The sequence below is a fragment of the Macrotis lagotis genome, chromosome 1 (genome assembly GCF_037893015.1).
Source record: "Macrotis lagotis isolate mMagLag1 chromosome 1, bilby.v1.9.chrom.fasta, whole genome shotgun sequence".
Lineage (NCBI taxonomy): Eukaryota > Metazoa > Chordata > Mammalia > Peramelemorphia > Peramelidae > Macrotis > Macrotis lagotis.
The window spans coordinates 188,160,748-188,175,113 of NC_133658.1; the positions used below are offsets into that span (position 1 = coordinate 188,160,748).

The 14,366-nt window shown below is 36.5% G+C and overlaps 1 protein-coding gene across 6 annotated transcripts in view; it reads left to right on the forward strand.

Moving 5' to 3' along the window:
- Positions 1 to 14,366, forward strand: part of GPCPD1 (glycerophosphocholine phosphodiesterase 1) — a 118,962-nt gene that overhangs the window by 80,072 nt on the left and 24,524 nt on the right. For 4 of the 6 annotated variants that reach the window (XM_074209500.1, XM_074209498.1, XM_074209501.1 and 1 more), the window contains one exon: positions 401 to 5,352. In XM_074209500.1, the coding sequence (XP_074065601.1) occupies positions 401 to 566 (166 nt within the window). In that variant the 3' untranslated portion in view covers positions 567 to 5,352. Of the gene's footprint in view, positions 1 to 400; positions 5,353 to 14,366 lie in introns of those variants that run through there. The other 2 variants (XM_074209496.1, XM_074209497.1) reach the window with 1 other exon arrangement.

Here is a 14,366-nt window from a genome sequence, read left to right on the forward strand (position 1 = left end):
AAGCAGTTTAATAAACTAGTGGGAAATCAACAAGTATCATATTTGAGATGCCACAAGGGTATTTGAGATGAGTAAAGTTATCAATGACTTCAAAAAAACTTTTTCAGAGTTTACCTACTATTATTTCTCTCCTTAGGATATATAACTTCCAAGTTTTTTTATCATGAAGTTTATAAAAAATTAGTAAAGTTTAGAATTTCTGTTACAGTATAGAATTTAAACTATTATCTGCCTAGTTACATTGAGAACATTGTTAAAGGGACTATAGAGTACTAAATTTTTTGAATTATAAACATTCCTTTCAAGAAAAATGAATTTTACTAGAAATTGTTGTCATGCACATTTTATATACAAATCATGAAATCATAATGATTTTTGTGTTTGTTTTTTACCTTTATAGGATATATGATTCGATGCCTGAACAGCCAAATATATTCCAGGTAGAGCAGCTGGAGCATCTAAAGAGAGAATTAACAGAGCTCAGGAGTTGCTCATGCCCCTCTCTTAGTCATTTTGCCCATTCACCACCTCCTTGTGTTTGTAGGGTACAAGAGCCTGCCACATAGTATAGCTAACTAAAGAATGCTTATTGCACAGAGGCCTTTTAGGTCATGTACTGCTACTTAGGATATATTGTTTTCATCATTCAGCACTGCTTATGCCTTTTGGTTTTCTCAGTCCAAATGAAGCAATAACTAAGTATTTTACTATTTCACTACAGATCTTGCTAGAATTTCAAATTCTCTTGGCCAGGTATAATTACTAAAGAGTCTCCACCTATAAGGATTAAAAAAAAAAATTATCTGGTAAGCATCAGAAAACAAACATTCAAATTTTAAGTATTTTTTAAATTAAAAGAGTAGCATTTTGGAATCTGTAAAGATAACATATACTATTGACATACTTGTTAGAATTTTTCATTTGATGAGATCTAAGATCATTAGCACTTGAGGAAAATGACTATGCATAATTATACTTGACCATGATAAAAATAAGTACCTCAAATGCATGCATTTGCACTAGTGGTTCTAACTGTATGAATATTTGTGCCATCTGTGTATGTTTCTTATGTGGACTGTTATGCACATAAACGACTTTTGTTCAATATGAACCTTGAGGCTGCTGCCATTTTCCCACTCTGCCAGATATATGCCTGTGTAAAAGCCTTGGGGTAAAAAAGTGAATTTGTGTAACACCTCCTAATATTGTTTTGCATCAACTTGTCAAATTTTAAATGCAGCAGATAATTTAATATCTAAAATATGAATGAGTCATTGAAGACATTTCTGCAGCTTTAAAAAAAATATTGCACAGATCACATTATGTATAAATTCTACCGAATGCATGCTTCAGGTTTTAAGCATGAAATTATACATGTTTACCATAAATAAGTCCTTGCATCCTGTGGTGCTAGGTAACTGTGAGAAGGTGATAAGGACTAAAATAAAAATTTTTTATTGCTGAAAAATAAGCCTATTTGTAGGCAATTTAAATTTTGCTTACCATTTAAAGTGTGTCTTACTACTAGATGCAGTTCTCGCTTTATGTGAATTTGCATTACTCAATTTCAGCTGCCAGTTGGTGGGGCTTGGGAGCTTCAGGCAGCAGCAGGGACAGTGAGTGGGTGACATCAGCAGCTTCCTGGCCAGGGGTCTTTTGCTGTCGGCACTGAAGCCCATCAGGCTGCAGGCCAGGTACTGGGCTATGTGGAGCCCCCCAAGGAGAGGGGGAGGTCTTCAGAATGGTCCACTTATGTCATTCGAGAACCAGCTGTACCTATTACATGCCATCAGCTTCTAGGATGTGTGTGTATGTGTGCATGTGTGTGTGTGTGTGTGTTAGAAATTGTCTCCAAATGAAGTAATAAATGTCCTGAAATCTCAGCTCTGTATTAATTGATTAAAATATATCATGTGTATAATTTATTCATAAATATGTATAACCGCTTGCTGAATTATGTATGCATGTTCCTAGATTGATACTTCTAAGGTTTTTTCATTGGTAGGAGATTGTTAAGACACAACTGTAACTTAAGAATCAAGTGTTACTATATGATAAATGACAGATTTTTTTATTTCATTATAAAATGTTTCAAGAAGATATTGTTTTCATAGATTCTGTTTCATGGAACTTCTATGAAAGCAAGTTGAAAATTTGAGTGTCCATCTCTGAAAGATATGATTTACTTTGTAACTAGTTACTTTCTCTGTATTATTTGATGTCCAAGATTTATGCATTCATCATCAATAGACTACAATTAAGATTCAGTTAAAATTTAGGGGAAGAAAATCCTAAAATCAAATTTAAAAAAAAATTTCTTTATAAAACCTAAACATTAAATTATTTTCATTTAATAGCATTTTATGATTAGAAGTACAAGTCAGGTTTCTGTAAAGGGATGGTACTAGGTAGCATTTTAAAGTTAACAAAGTTCTTAAGGGAATATTTTAGTCAAAAAATTTTATTCATATATATATAATACATATATGTGTGTGTGTGTATATATATATATATATAAATAACCATACCATGATTTAGCTTGGGTTTATGGGTGAATGACTGCTTTTCCTATCTGCCAAGCATACAAAGAAATTCCAAAACATGATCTTTGTCATCATGGAGCTCATTTCCTGATAGGGGAAATAACTATGAACATAGAACATATTTTCAGTGTCAGTAAAAGGTAATCTTAGAGATAGGGCTGTAGCAGCTGTGGAGACCAGCTTCAAAGACTGCCTTTAAAAAATGGAATTTGAGGTTCTGAAGATCCAGGAGACAGCAATGAGGAGGAAGAAGATTCTAGGCATAAAAGACAGATTGTGAGGAGACATGGAGTAAGACAGTGGAATGGTATTTAAGAGGCACAGCTAGAAAGCCAGGATAGTATGTGGAGGAAAAGAATAAACATTTAATATACAACATAGATTTATCTCTCTTGATAATCATATAACCCTACAAGGTAAGGTCTAGTTTTACCCCCATTTTGCAGTGGAAGAAACTGAGGCAGAGAGGTTAAGTAATTTGCCAGGGTCACAGAGCTAGTAAAGTATATAGTGTCCAGATTTGATTTCAGATCTGACTACCTTAAGGTCCAGAGGTTCACCCACTTTGCCAACTTTTTCTCATAGAAGAGTAAAGTTTAAGACTAGAAAGATAGGAAGAAGCCAGTTTATGAAATGTTTGAATGCTAAGCATAGTATTATATTTCATTTTGGAAATATCAGGGAACTACTGGAGTTTGAGAGAGTAGTGATGTAGTCAGACCAGTACTTGAAGAAAATTGTTTAGGTAAAGTTAATGGATTTATTGGAGGAAATTTGAGACAGAGAAAGGAGCCTGAAAGCTGGCAGAAGACAGTAAAGACCTAAACCAGGTTTGCAGTTTTCCAACTCTTAAGAGATGTGATGGTAGAAACAAGCCCTGGCAACACAATGAATATATATTGTGGGAGTGAGAAATTGAAAGATGACATAAATTTCAAATCTGAGAGAATGGTGAAGGACAGTAAGAAAGGGAAAGGGGAGGATTGGTTATGCCAAGTTGTGTGATCTATCTGTTCCACCGTGAATCTTATGTTGCTATGGGAAGTTCTAGGTGGAAAGAAAAGAAATTTAAATGTTAAGGAAAGAAGGGAGTTTGGGAAGTGTCCAGAGAATAATGTTGCATTAATAGCCAGTGAAGAAGAATTTAAAGCATTCCTACCAGTTTTTGCTTTTTTAATGATTGGAGGACCCCTTTCTAACATCATATCCATGATGTCCTATGGAGCTTGTTTATTTGTACCTTTCATTTCTCAGTCATATCAATAAGCATTTGTTTATTAAGCATCCTGTGTGCCTGGGGCTGGAGATCACAAAAATGAAAATGGTTCTTGCCTCCAATGAGCTTTATATTCTGTGTGGGAAGACAGCATCATTAATCCCGATTAGACACTTAATAGCTGGGTCACCCTGAGCAAATTTGCCCTTCATTTGCTTTATCTAGAAAATGAGCAGTTGGCTTTTAAGATCTATTCCAGCACTAATCAACTCTATGTGAATATTCAAGCTTCAGTTTTAAGGAGGACAGCATGAGAGGGCCTCCTCCCAGAGGAGGGGTCTTTGAGCTTGCTTTGGAATGAAGCTGGACATGGTAGAAGCAGGGAAACATTTCCAGGATCCTAGAGAGGAAGAGGGTCATGGGTGAGGAATTGTAGAGTTCCTCAAGGGGAGGAATTTGAATTAGAATTGAAGAATAGCTTGGGTGCCAAGCAGGATTTTAGATTTGATCCTCTGAATTTATCAAGTGCTTATTGTGTACCAGACTTTTGCTAAGTGCTGAGGACAGGCAAACAAAAGCATACAAAGCAAGCTGTATACAGGGGAAATTGAAATTGAAGGGGAAGGTATAGAACTTGGGCTCTGGTGGGGGAGGTAAAGGAAAGCTCAGTTTTTGCAACAGAGCAGGGAGGGCATAGGAATGGGGAAAAGCCAGAGAAAATACCCAGACCTGAGAGATGGAACAGCCAGAAGGAGACCTGTGTCACTGGATTAGAGTCTTTGTTAGGGATTAAGAATACTGGAAAGGGGGCGGCTAGGTGGCGCAGTGGATAGAGCACTGGCCCTAGAGTCAAGAGTACCTCAGTTCAAATCCAGCCTCTTAATAATAACACTTGCCTTGGGCAAGCCACTTAACCCCATTGTCTTGCAAAAACCTTAAAAAAAATACTGTAAAGGTAGGAGGCAACTAGGTTATGAAGGGCTTTGCTCATGTTGGTTCTCAGATAAGAAAGTCATTTCTGAGTTCATATAGGAACTTTGTTACTTTGTGGGACTTGCTTGAGCTTGTTTTCCAATGACAGACATCAAGAATGGCAGGAAATCACTACCAGGAAGAAGCATCAAAATGGGGCTTTAGAGGTGAAATCCAAAGAAAGTGCCTTCTTAAATACTGAAATTTAATTTGACCTAGAAAATTAACTTTTAAGTTGCTTTGCTTTTAAAGATTTTTTGCTATTTCCTTAAATTTTAATTTGAAATGTGAATTTTCAATTAAATAATGGAATTTTTCTTATTGGAGTGAAAAGATATAAACTTGAATAACAAGCCTCTCTAACTTTGGAACTAAAGGACTAATGTAATTCAGAGAATAGATTTAATATGGTGATATAATTTTGAATTGTTTAAAAATAATATGAAGATTTTGCTTCACTTAAGTGAAATTTCACCTGCTGTTGGCACTTTATTCCACATCCTCTTCCTCAAATCTTCCAGTCAAGCCCTAACTCCCTTTCTAACTGGGTTTTCTGATGCTCTGCTCCAGAAAATTTCTGTTCCAACAAGCTTCTTTTCTTTTTTTTTTTTTTTTCAGAAATCTCCTAAGTGCCTTTTTGCCCTGTTTCCCCTACTTTTTAATAGTCAACTTTTTGTGTGCAGGTACTCCAGAGAAGGAAAATGTGATGTTAGGGAGTGCTGATTCAGGCTTGTTGTTCAAACAAAAAGAGACATTCCTATGTCATTCTGCAATTAATGAAAAGAGGTTTACTTATAGTATAGAAAGGATATTCATTGGTTGCAGGTAGGTGGCACAGCAGTTAGAGCACTGGTCCTGGAGTCAGGAGTATCTGAGTTCAAATCCAGCCATAGACGCATAATAATTACCTAGCTGTGTGGCCTTGGGCAAGCCACTTGATCCCATTGCCTTGCAAAAAAAAAGGATATATTCATCAAGGATATTTCAGCATTTGGGTAGCGCAGCCCCTTTTATCTCCATATGGAAATACATCTGTTGAACATAGGGTGTGAATAGCACTGCCTTTAAGACATCCAAAAAGTTGGGGGCAGCTAGGTGGTGCAGTAGATAGAGCACTTGCCCTGGAGTCAAGAGTACCAGAGTTCAAATCCGGTCTCAGACACTTAATAATTACCTAGCTGTGTGGCCTTGGGCAAGCCACTTAACCCCATTGCCTTGCAAAAAAAACCCTAAAAATAAAAAGACATCCAAAAAGTTTTAAGGGGCCCAAATACAAGTAGGTCTTTTATGCCCTTAGAAGGGCAAAAATTCATGTTGATATGAAGCTACCAGGAAGCTGAATCAAGACTTAGCTTTATCCTTTGTGCAGTGTCAATTAAATTTCAGGGAACAAGTTTGCCCCTTTTCCAAAAATATCAAAAACAAAAAAACCTGGCATAATATATTATGGAGGGAGGGGGGAGACTGATAGAAATTGTTCCTATCATCTTTTATTCCTTGTTGGCAAGATCCTAAGGCTCTTCTGGAAGAATTTCCATTTAATTGCTTTAAGGTTTTTACTGAGCAATACTCAGATAATAAAGTACACAACATGCAGAGCAAAAATAACATTTTATAACCTTCCTTGAAGGAGCCATTATAAAAAAGAAATGAAAAATATAGAAATGCTAGTTCTATTTTCAGAGGATTCATTCTGAGGTCTGGTGCATGTGTTGGACGATTCCTGATCTTTGCAGTTCACATTGTGTCTCCAGATGCAAAGCAGTTATGTGAGCCAGAATGGCACAAGGAACATCAAGTAGATCACAGATGATACCTCCAGCATGGTCGATTAGCCTGATTGAGGGTCCTCAACAAGCATTTAAAAGTTTCTGTGTATGTAGTTGCTGCTGCAAAAGTTGGTCCCACTTCCAAGGATCTTACAATCTAAGTATGACAACATGCAAACTAAGTACAAGCAAGATACAGATATAATAAATTGAAAGTATTCACAGGGAAAAACAATAGCACTAAGGGGAAGTTGGAAAAGCAGAAAGGATATTAATTGTAATTTGAAGGAAGCCAGGAGGTTAGAGATAAAGAAGAGCATTCCCTGGCATATGGGACAGCCAGTGAAAATGTCAAGGAGATGAAAACCATTGTCATTGGATCACAGAATACATGTGGGAAGTAAGGAGAAAGGTAGGAAGAAACCAGGTAAGGAAGGGTTTTTAAAAAGGGAATTTTGTTTTATCCTAAAGGTAATAGCCACTGGCATTTATGAATGGGGAGAATGGCGGGGGTTGGGGTAACTTGGTTACACCAGTACTTTCTCAGACTTAAGTAGAGGATGACCTAGAATGGGAAAACCCTAGGCAGGGAGACAAACTGGGTGTGAGTTAGCCTATTCCAGGGTGGTGGCAATGTTAATGGAACAGAGCATACAACAGATGTTTTGAAAGTGGAATATGAGGCAGTGTGAGAGTAGAGTGAAGAATAACACCTAAGTTTGAGCCTAACTGGGAAGATGGTCATGCTTTCAATAGAGAAGTTAGAATGAGGAGGAAGATAGGGAAAAATGATGAAATCAGATTTAGATATATCATGTGACATTTAAGAAATCCACCTGAATTTGAAGATGTAATATCAAATGTTTGGAGATAGATAGGGACTGGATAAGTAGCTCTGAAAATCAACACATAATTTAGTCCAGAACTGAAAAGATTAAAATAGAGGACACAACAGAACCTTGGGGGACATCCATGAGTAATAGTTGTGGTCTGAAAGTCCAAGAAAGGAAAATGAGCAGCCCAAATAAGGGAAAGGCCATTGGGATTTGGCAATTAAGAGATCTCTGTTATATTTGGAGAGGGCCATTTGAGGTGAATGAGGTCAGAAATCAGCCTGTAAAGAGGAATGGAAGTGGGGGCACTTTCAAGTGCTTTCCCTTGAAATAAAGGGAACAGATTTTATTCCAGGAAAAACAGCCACTTCATATAAGATAGGTGTGAAGGATACAGTAAGGAGAAGGCATCTGAATAATGAGTGAGATGAGGTTGGGAAAAGGGAGCTCTCAGTGAATAGCCTAAATTTTTTCAGAGAAATATGAAGACTAGAGATTAGGGAATGGGGTTCCTTGGACTGGGGTATAGGAATTGACGAGTGACTGAGAAGTTAGGATATTTGAAGGAATATCAAAATTTATGTTGAAGTCCCCTAGTGGGAGAAAAGAATTGGAGATGAGAAAAATTGTGAGATAGGTACAGAACCAGGGTCTTGGAGTTTGGTAAATTATTCTTACCAGAATCTTGATTGGGTAATGTGTGGGTTTATGTATAATAAAAATAGTTCACACAATCGTTACCAGAAGCTAAATTGGTATTGAGACACTTCCAATACTACTGAAACTATCCAGTTTTCCATGGCTCACACACTCAAACCTCCCCCTTGAAAAGTATGACAAAGTGATGATACTGAATATTTGCTTCCTTCAAACTAATGGCAAAAATTATGGTACCTTCTTCCAGGCTAAAAGGAGGACTCATCCCTCACTTTAATCCAGATACTCAAAATTGCCATGAAGTCAGCTGAGGTATCCCCTCTTTTTAAGTAAATAACGCATTCACTATATATAGTGCTATTTTCACCTACCCTATGCTGTTAGAAAACTAGGGCTTCCTAATAACATCTTAAGACCATTCTAGAAGAAAGAAAGCTTACCAATTGAGTATGTGAGCTATTATTTTTCCCCATACATGTGAAAACCTTAAAGGGATCAAAGACCTTGACAACCAAGATACTTTCTTGGGAAGGTATAAAGGGCTAGAGAGGGTCAATTGGGAGCTTTGTCCAAAAGCTGTCTATTTTTAGAATATTATCTGAATCAAAAACTGCTGGAGAATCCTTCCCCTTCTTCCTTCCACTGTTTACCTCCAATTTATCCTGTATGGGTAGTATAGTTGTTTGTAGGTTGTCCTCCCCCTTAAGTGATGAACTCCCTGAGGGCAGGATTGTTTATGCTTTTCTTTGTATTTCCAGTGCTTAGCACAGCACATGGATGTGGTAGACATTTAATGATTGCTTCATTTCCTTCCTAGGATAGAAGTAATTTCCCATAGACATGATTTCTTAAGGTTGTATAGCTCTAGACAGGGTACATTTGGTCATGTTTTTTCAACTGTTGATTAGCAAGGGCCACCACATTCTTGCCTTGAGATGGAGTAAGAAGACCATTTTGTGATGCTCTCTAATCTGATCAATAACTGTTATTTACCCTCACCATTCTCTCCAATCACTCAAAGAAATTTTCCTAGGTCATCCCCCATTCAGGGTTATACCTTTCTCCCTTCTCCCTCACCTCTTGCTAAACCCAGTCAACTCTATTGTCATTTAGAGTCCTTTGCCCATAAGGCTTGCTATGCCAAGTGTCGCCTTTTCTCCTACTCTAATACTGCTTAAACCTGGAGAAAGACTTTTACATTGTGCCAATTAGGTTCACTATAAATTTGTTATGTAATCTCAAATGGGTCTTTACTGTAACAAAGCAATCCTTTTAACTTCCTAACTGACTTAACTATCCCCCTCATTATAGAGGTTTTTCCCAAATCTTTTCATCCCACCTCCAATCTTTCAAAGCATCCTTGGTTCACCTTGTCTGTCATTTAAGAATATTGTCTCATCACCCCCATGTTGCTGTTAGGGTGTACAACGTTTTTCTGGTTCTGCTTATCTCATGCAGCATCAGTTCATGCAAATCCTTCCAGGCTTCCCTGAATTCCCATCCCTCCTGATTTCTAATAGAACAATAGTGTTCCATGACATATATGTACCAGTTTGTTAAGCCATTCCCCAATTGAAGGACATTCACTTAATTTCCAGTTCTTCGCCACCACAAACAGGGCTGCTATGAATATTTTTGTACAAGTGATGTTTTTACCCTTTTTCATAATCTCTTCAGGGCATAGATCCAGGAGTGGTATTGCTGGATCAAAGGGTATGCACATTTTTGTTGCCTTTTGGGCATAATTCCAAATTGCTCTCCAGAAAGGTTGGATGAGTTCAAAGCTCCACCAACAATGTATCAGTGTCCTAGATTCTTCACATCCCTTCCAACACTGATCATTGTCCTTTCTGGTCATATTGATCAGTCTGAGAGGTGTGAAGTGGTACCTTAGAGAAGCTTTAATTTGCATTTCTCTAGTAATGATTTAGAGCAATTTTTCATATGACTATGGATCCCTTTGATTTCCTTGCTAAATCCTCTTGATCTTACTTTCATAACATCTCTTCTCTCCTCTTGTGGTGCCACCATCATGGTTCATGTCCTCATCATCTTATTTCTGGAATATATCAATAGCTTTTTGGTTGGTCTCCCTGCCTCAAGTCTCTCTTATTCCAGCCCATCCTCCAAAACAACTTTCTAAAATTCAGATCTGACTGTGTTACTCCCCTTCTAGGTTATTCATTAAATTCCAATAACTGCCACCTCCAGGGTCAAATATATAGAACCTTCTGTTTGTCATTCAAAGCCCTTTATGACCTGTCCCCTTTTATCTTTTCAGTCTTCTTACACTTTAGTGATCTTCATGTATTCTTCAGTCCAATAACACTAGCCTCCTTCTTTCCTCAAACCAGATGCTATATCTTTTTTCATTAGTTGTTCTCCTGCCTAGAATTTTCTCCCTCTTAGCTCCTGAATTACTTCAAGTTTCAGTTAAATTCCCATCTTTTTTAAGAAGCATTTCCCAATCTTCTTGAATGCACCTTTTGTTTTTCTCTGTTTATCTCCAATTTATTCTTAATGTATCTTGTAGTTTTCTTGTTATGCCTATCATTAGATTGATCTAGAAAGTAGAATATTTCTTTCTGCTTTTAAAAATTTTTTATCACTTGTCACTTAGCACAAATGCCTGGCTTAGAGTAGGAACTTAATAAATATTTATTGATCTGACTTATATATGGCACTTTAAGATTCAAAAGATGCCTTAAATATACGATCTCAATTGATCCTCATAGTAACTCTGGGAAGTAGGTAATGTTGGATTTGGAGACTGGAAGACCCAAGTTTAAATCCAACCTCAGACACAGTTATTGTCTGCTTCAATTTCTTCATCTGTAAATTGTGAAGACTAATAGCAATCATCTTGCAGGGCTGTTTTTAGGCAAAAACAATAACTAACATTTATACAGATCCTTCTATGTTCTAGACATTGTGTTAGATAATTTGATAAACACAACAACATTGGGAAGTTGGTGCAATCACACATGCACAAACACACACACACACAATATTTCTTAGCAAAGATCTTGAAGTGGTTTGTCATTTTCTTCTCCAGCTCATTTTACAGATGAAGAAAATAAGGTAAATAGTGGTTAAATGACTTTTCTAGGGTCATACAGCTGGTATGTGTCAGGGTGGATTTAGATTCAGGATATTTTACTCCAGGCCCAGAACCTAACTGTTATGATAAAATGAGACAATGTTCATAAAACTCTTAATAAATCTTAAAGCAAATATGAGTGCTGACCTCTATTATTGTAGCTCCTAGAGAAGGCCTTCTACTTCTCCCCTTCCTAGTGCCTTACTTACAAGAGCTATCTTCTATCTATTCTGTATTTACTTTGTATTACTGATTTATGGGTTTATATATATATATATAATATATATATATATTATATATATATACATATATATGTATGTATGTGTATGTATAAACATTACTATATGTATTTATATGGTGTATGTATATATACATTTATTTTATTTTTATATTGTTATTGTTGTTTGTGGGGGAGGCAATTAGGATTAAGTGACTTACCCAACGTTACACAACTTAGTAAATGTCTGAGATCAGATTTGAACTCAGGTCCTCCTGTCTTTAGAACTAGTGTTCTATCCTCTATGCCACTTAAACTGCCCCAAATACATATAAGTTTAAAAAGTAAATGAGTGTGTAAGACTTCCTTATGAAAACTTATTGAAGGACTGTTTTTACTTTTTCTTTAAATGCTTTTTCAGGTGAACTGGTAAAATGATATTTCTAAAACTACTGAGTGCCTTATCTTTAGTCATTTCAGTCATTTCCAACTCTTTGTGACCCCTTTTGGGATTTTCTTGGCAAAGATACTGGAGTGGTTTCCTTCTTCATGTCATTTTTACAGATGAGAAAACTGAGGCAAATAGGGTTAAATGACTTATCCAGGGTCACAACAAAGCAAATGTCTGAGAATAAAATTGAACTTAGTTCTTTTTAATTTCTCTATCCACTGTGCTACCTATCTGTCTTAGTTGTTGTTCACTTGTTTCAGTCACATCTGACTTTTTTGTGACTCAAGTTTTCGTTTTTCTTGGCAAAGATGCTGAAGTGGTTTGTCATTTCCTTCTCCAATTCATTTTTACAGTGAGAAACTGAGGCAAACAGGGTTAAGTGGCTTGCCCAGGATCATGTAGCTAGTAAGTATCTAAGACCAGATTTCAACTTAGGAAGAAAGATGAGTCTTCCTCCTCACTCTCTGCTGTGCCATCTGATTGCCCCATCTAGCTGCCCCAATGAGTACTCTACAAATGCCTAATATTGGAAATAAAACTAGAAAGAAAGAATTCAAGAGTTCAGAGGCACCTTAGAGACTGTTTAATAATTGCATTCAAATCCACTAGTTTGCCCTTTGTAGTTTTACCTATAAAAATCAATCACAATTTTACTTGGAAATAACTTGAGAACATAAGCTAAGTATCTCATAAGAAATGATGATCTGTAGTATTTGAAGCATGTTGTCTTCTTTACTATTTACTCACTTACCATTTACTCATTTCTCTCAGTATTTAATCCCCAAGCACACTCTCTCTCTCTCTCTCTCTCTCTCTCTCTCTCTCTCTCTCTCTCTCTCTCTCTCTATATATATATATATATATATATATATATATATATATATATTATATAATATATATATATAAATGTATGTATATGTATGTGTGTGTCTCTGTCTCTTTCTCATACACACACACACACACACAATTCCTCTTTTCTTTGCAAAGAGGACTGATGACATTACAATGTTTACATCAGTGTTCACCATGTTTGCATGTGGCTGATCAGTCCAATATGAGCTCTGAAGACTCTACCACAGTTTGGGCACAAAAAGTCCATTTGGACATTTGGGATGGAGTTATTTCTAGATTTCCTTTGTCCCACTATGTACTACTATGATTCAGCACCTTTTTTTTTATATAAGCATGCCACACTGGACATAAATCAGTACATTACTAATGATTATAAGAGCTTAGAAAAAATCTCTTAAAACAAGTGGCAAAGCAGAAAGTAAACAATTTTAATAATCGAGGACTAGTTTTAAAAAAAAGCTTACAAGAGGAAAGGGCAAAGGATGCAAATATAAAATGTGTTGGGTTCTGTCTCTATAGCACTTTGGGTAGAGAAATATTATTACTCTGTCTGGCTTGAACTCAGCCTTGATCCCATAGTCCTAATATCAGTGTCAGCATCTTCCTGATCTTCCTAGCATAGCATCAATGCCACATGGGTAGAGAGGCTGTGGAGGTAGTCACAACTCTTTTATTCTGTGAGTTAGAGTATTTCTGTCCTGATGCAAAGCTATTTCTAGTCTACTTAATACTTTGAACAAGGGGATGCTATAGGTATTTCTAATCTGGAATTTTTTTTAAACAGCCACTGAAGATTAAAATACTTTAAGGTCTTTAGTTAATGAGGATTTGGTGAACTGGAGTCTCTTGAATTCAAAATTCTTTGTCATTGTTCTTTTCAAACAAGGTTATTTGATTTGAGTGGGAGATGGAGGGGGTAGTATAATAAAGTGGGTGCGTAACTAAGTGGTTAATTGTATAGAACACTGGGCCTGGAGTCAAGAAGACTCATCTTCCTGAGTTCAAATCCAACTTTAGACATTTATTAGCTGTGATACCCTGGGCAAGGCATTTAACCCTGTTTGCCTCAGTTTCCTTGTCTAAAATGAACTGGAGAAGGAAATGACAAACTACTCTAGTATGTTTGCCAGGAAAACCCCAAATGAGATCACAGTAAGTTGGACATGACTGAAAATGACCAAACAACAACCAAAAAAATGACAACATTGAAGTGAATTTGGAGGGACTGTTTCTGGAAGTGAAGAGAAAAAGATGATCTTCTTTAGATTTCTATTAGTGACAATTTATATGGGTTATTCAACCCATGGTCTAAATGGATATGTATCCTCACAGACTTAAGTTGAAATTATGCCAATTTTCAATAGTAATTTATACTTATGGATTGTTTTTTGCTCCCATCTTTTTAGAAAACTGGGAACTTCTAAAGTTAAACCAATTATTTAGCCATTTGATAAGCTAATAGATCTTGGCAAGAAAGGGAAGTGAAATATTAAAACATTTATTTGCAAAAAAAAGAATAATGAAACAATAACAATAAAATTACAGCCTAACATCTGTAGTGATGAGGAGTTTTATTATTCTTCTATGCCTGTCCCTTCCTATCCTATTTTGGGTCCAGAGCCCTTCCAAACTCTGAAAATGAAGATAAAGATTGTGTTTCTGTCTGCAGTAAGAGCTGAGGTTATACTTAGCACATCTAACCTTGGTATCCCTAGAAACTGCTCCAGTCAATATCTCTAGCCCATCTCTCCTGTTC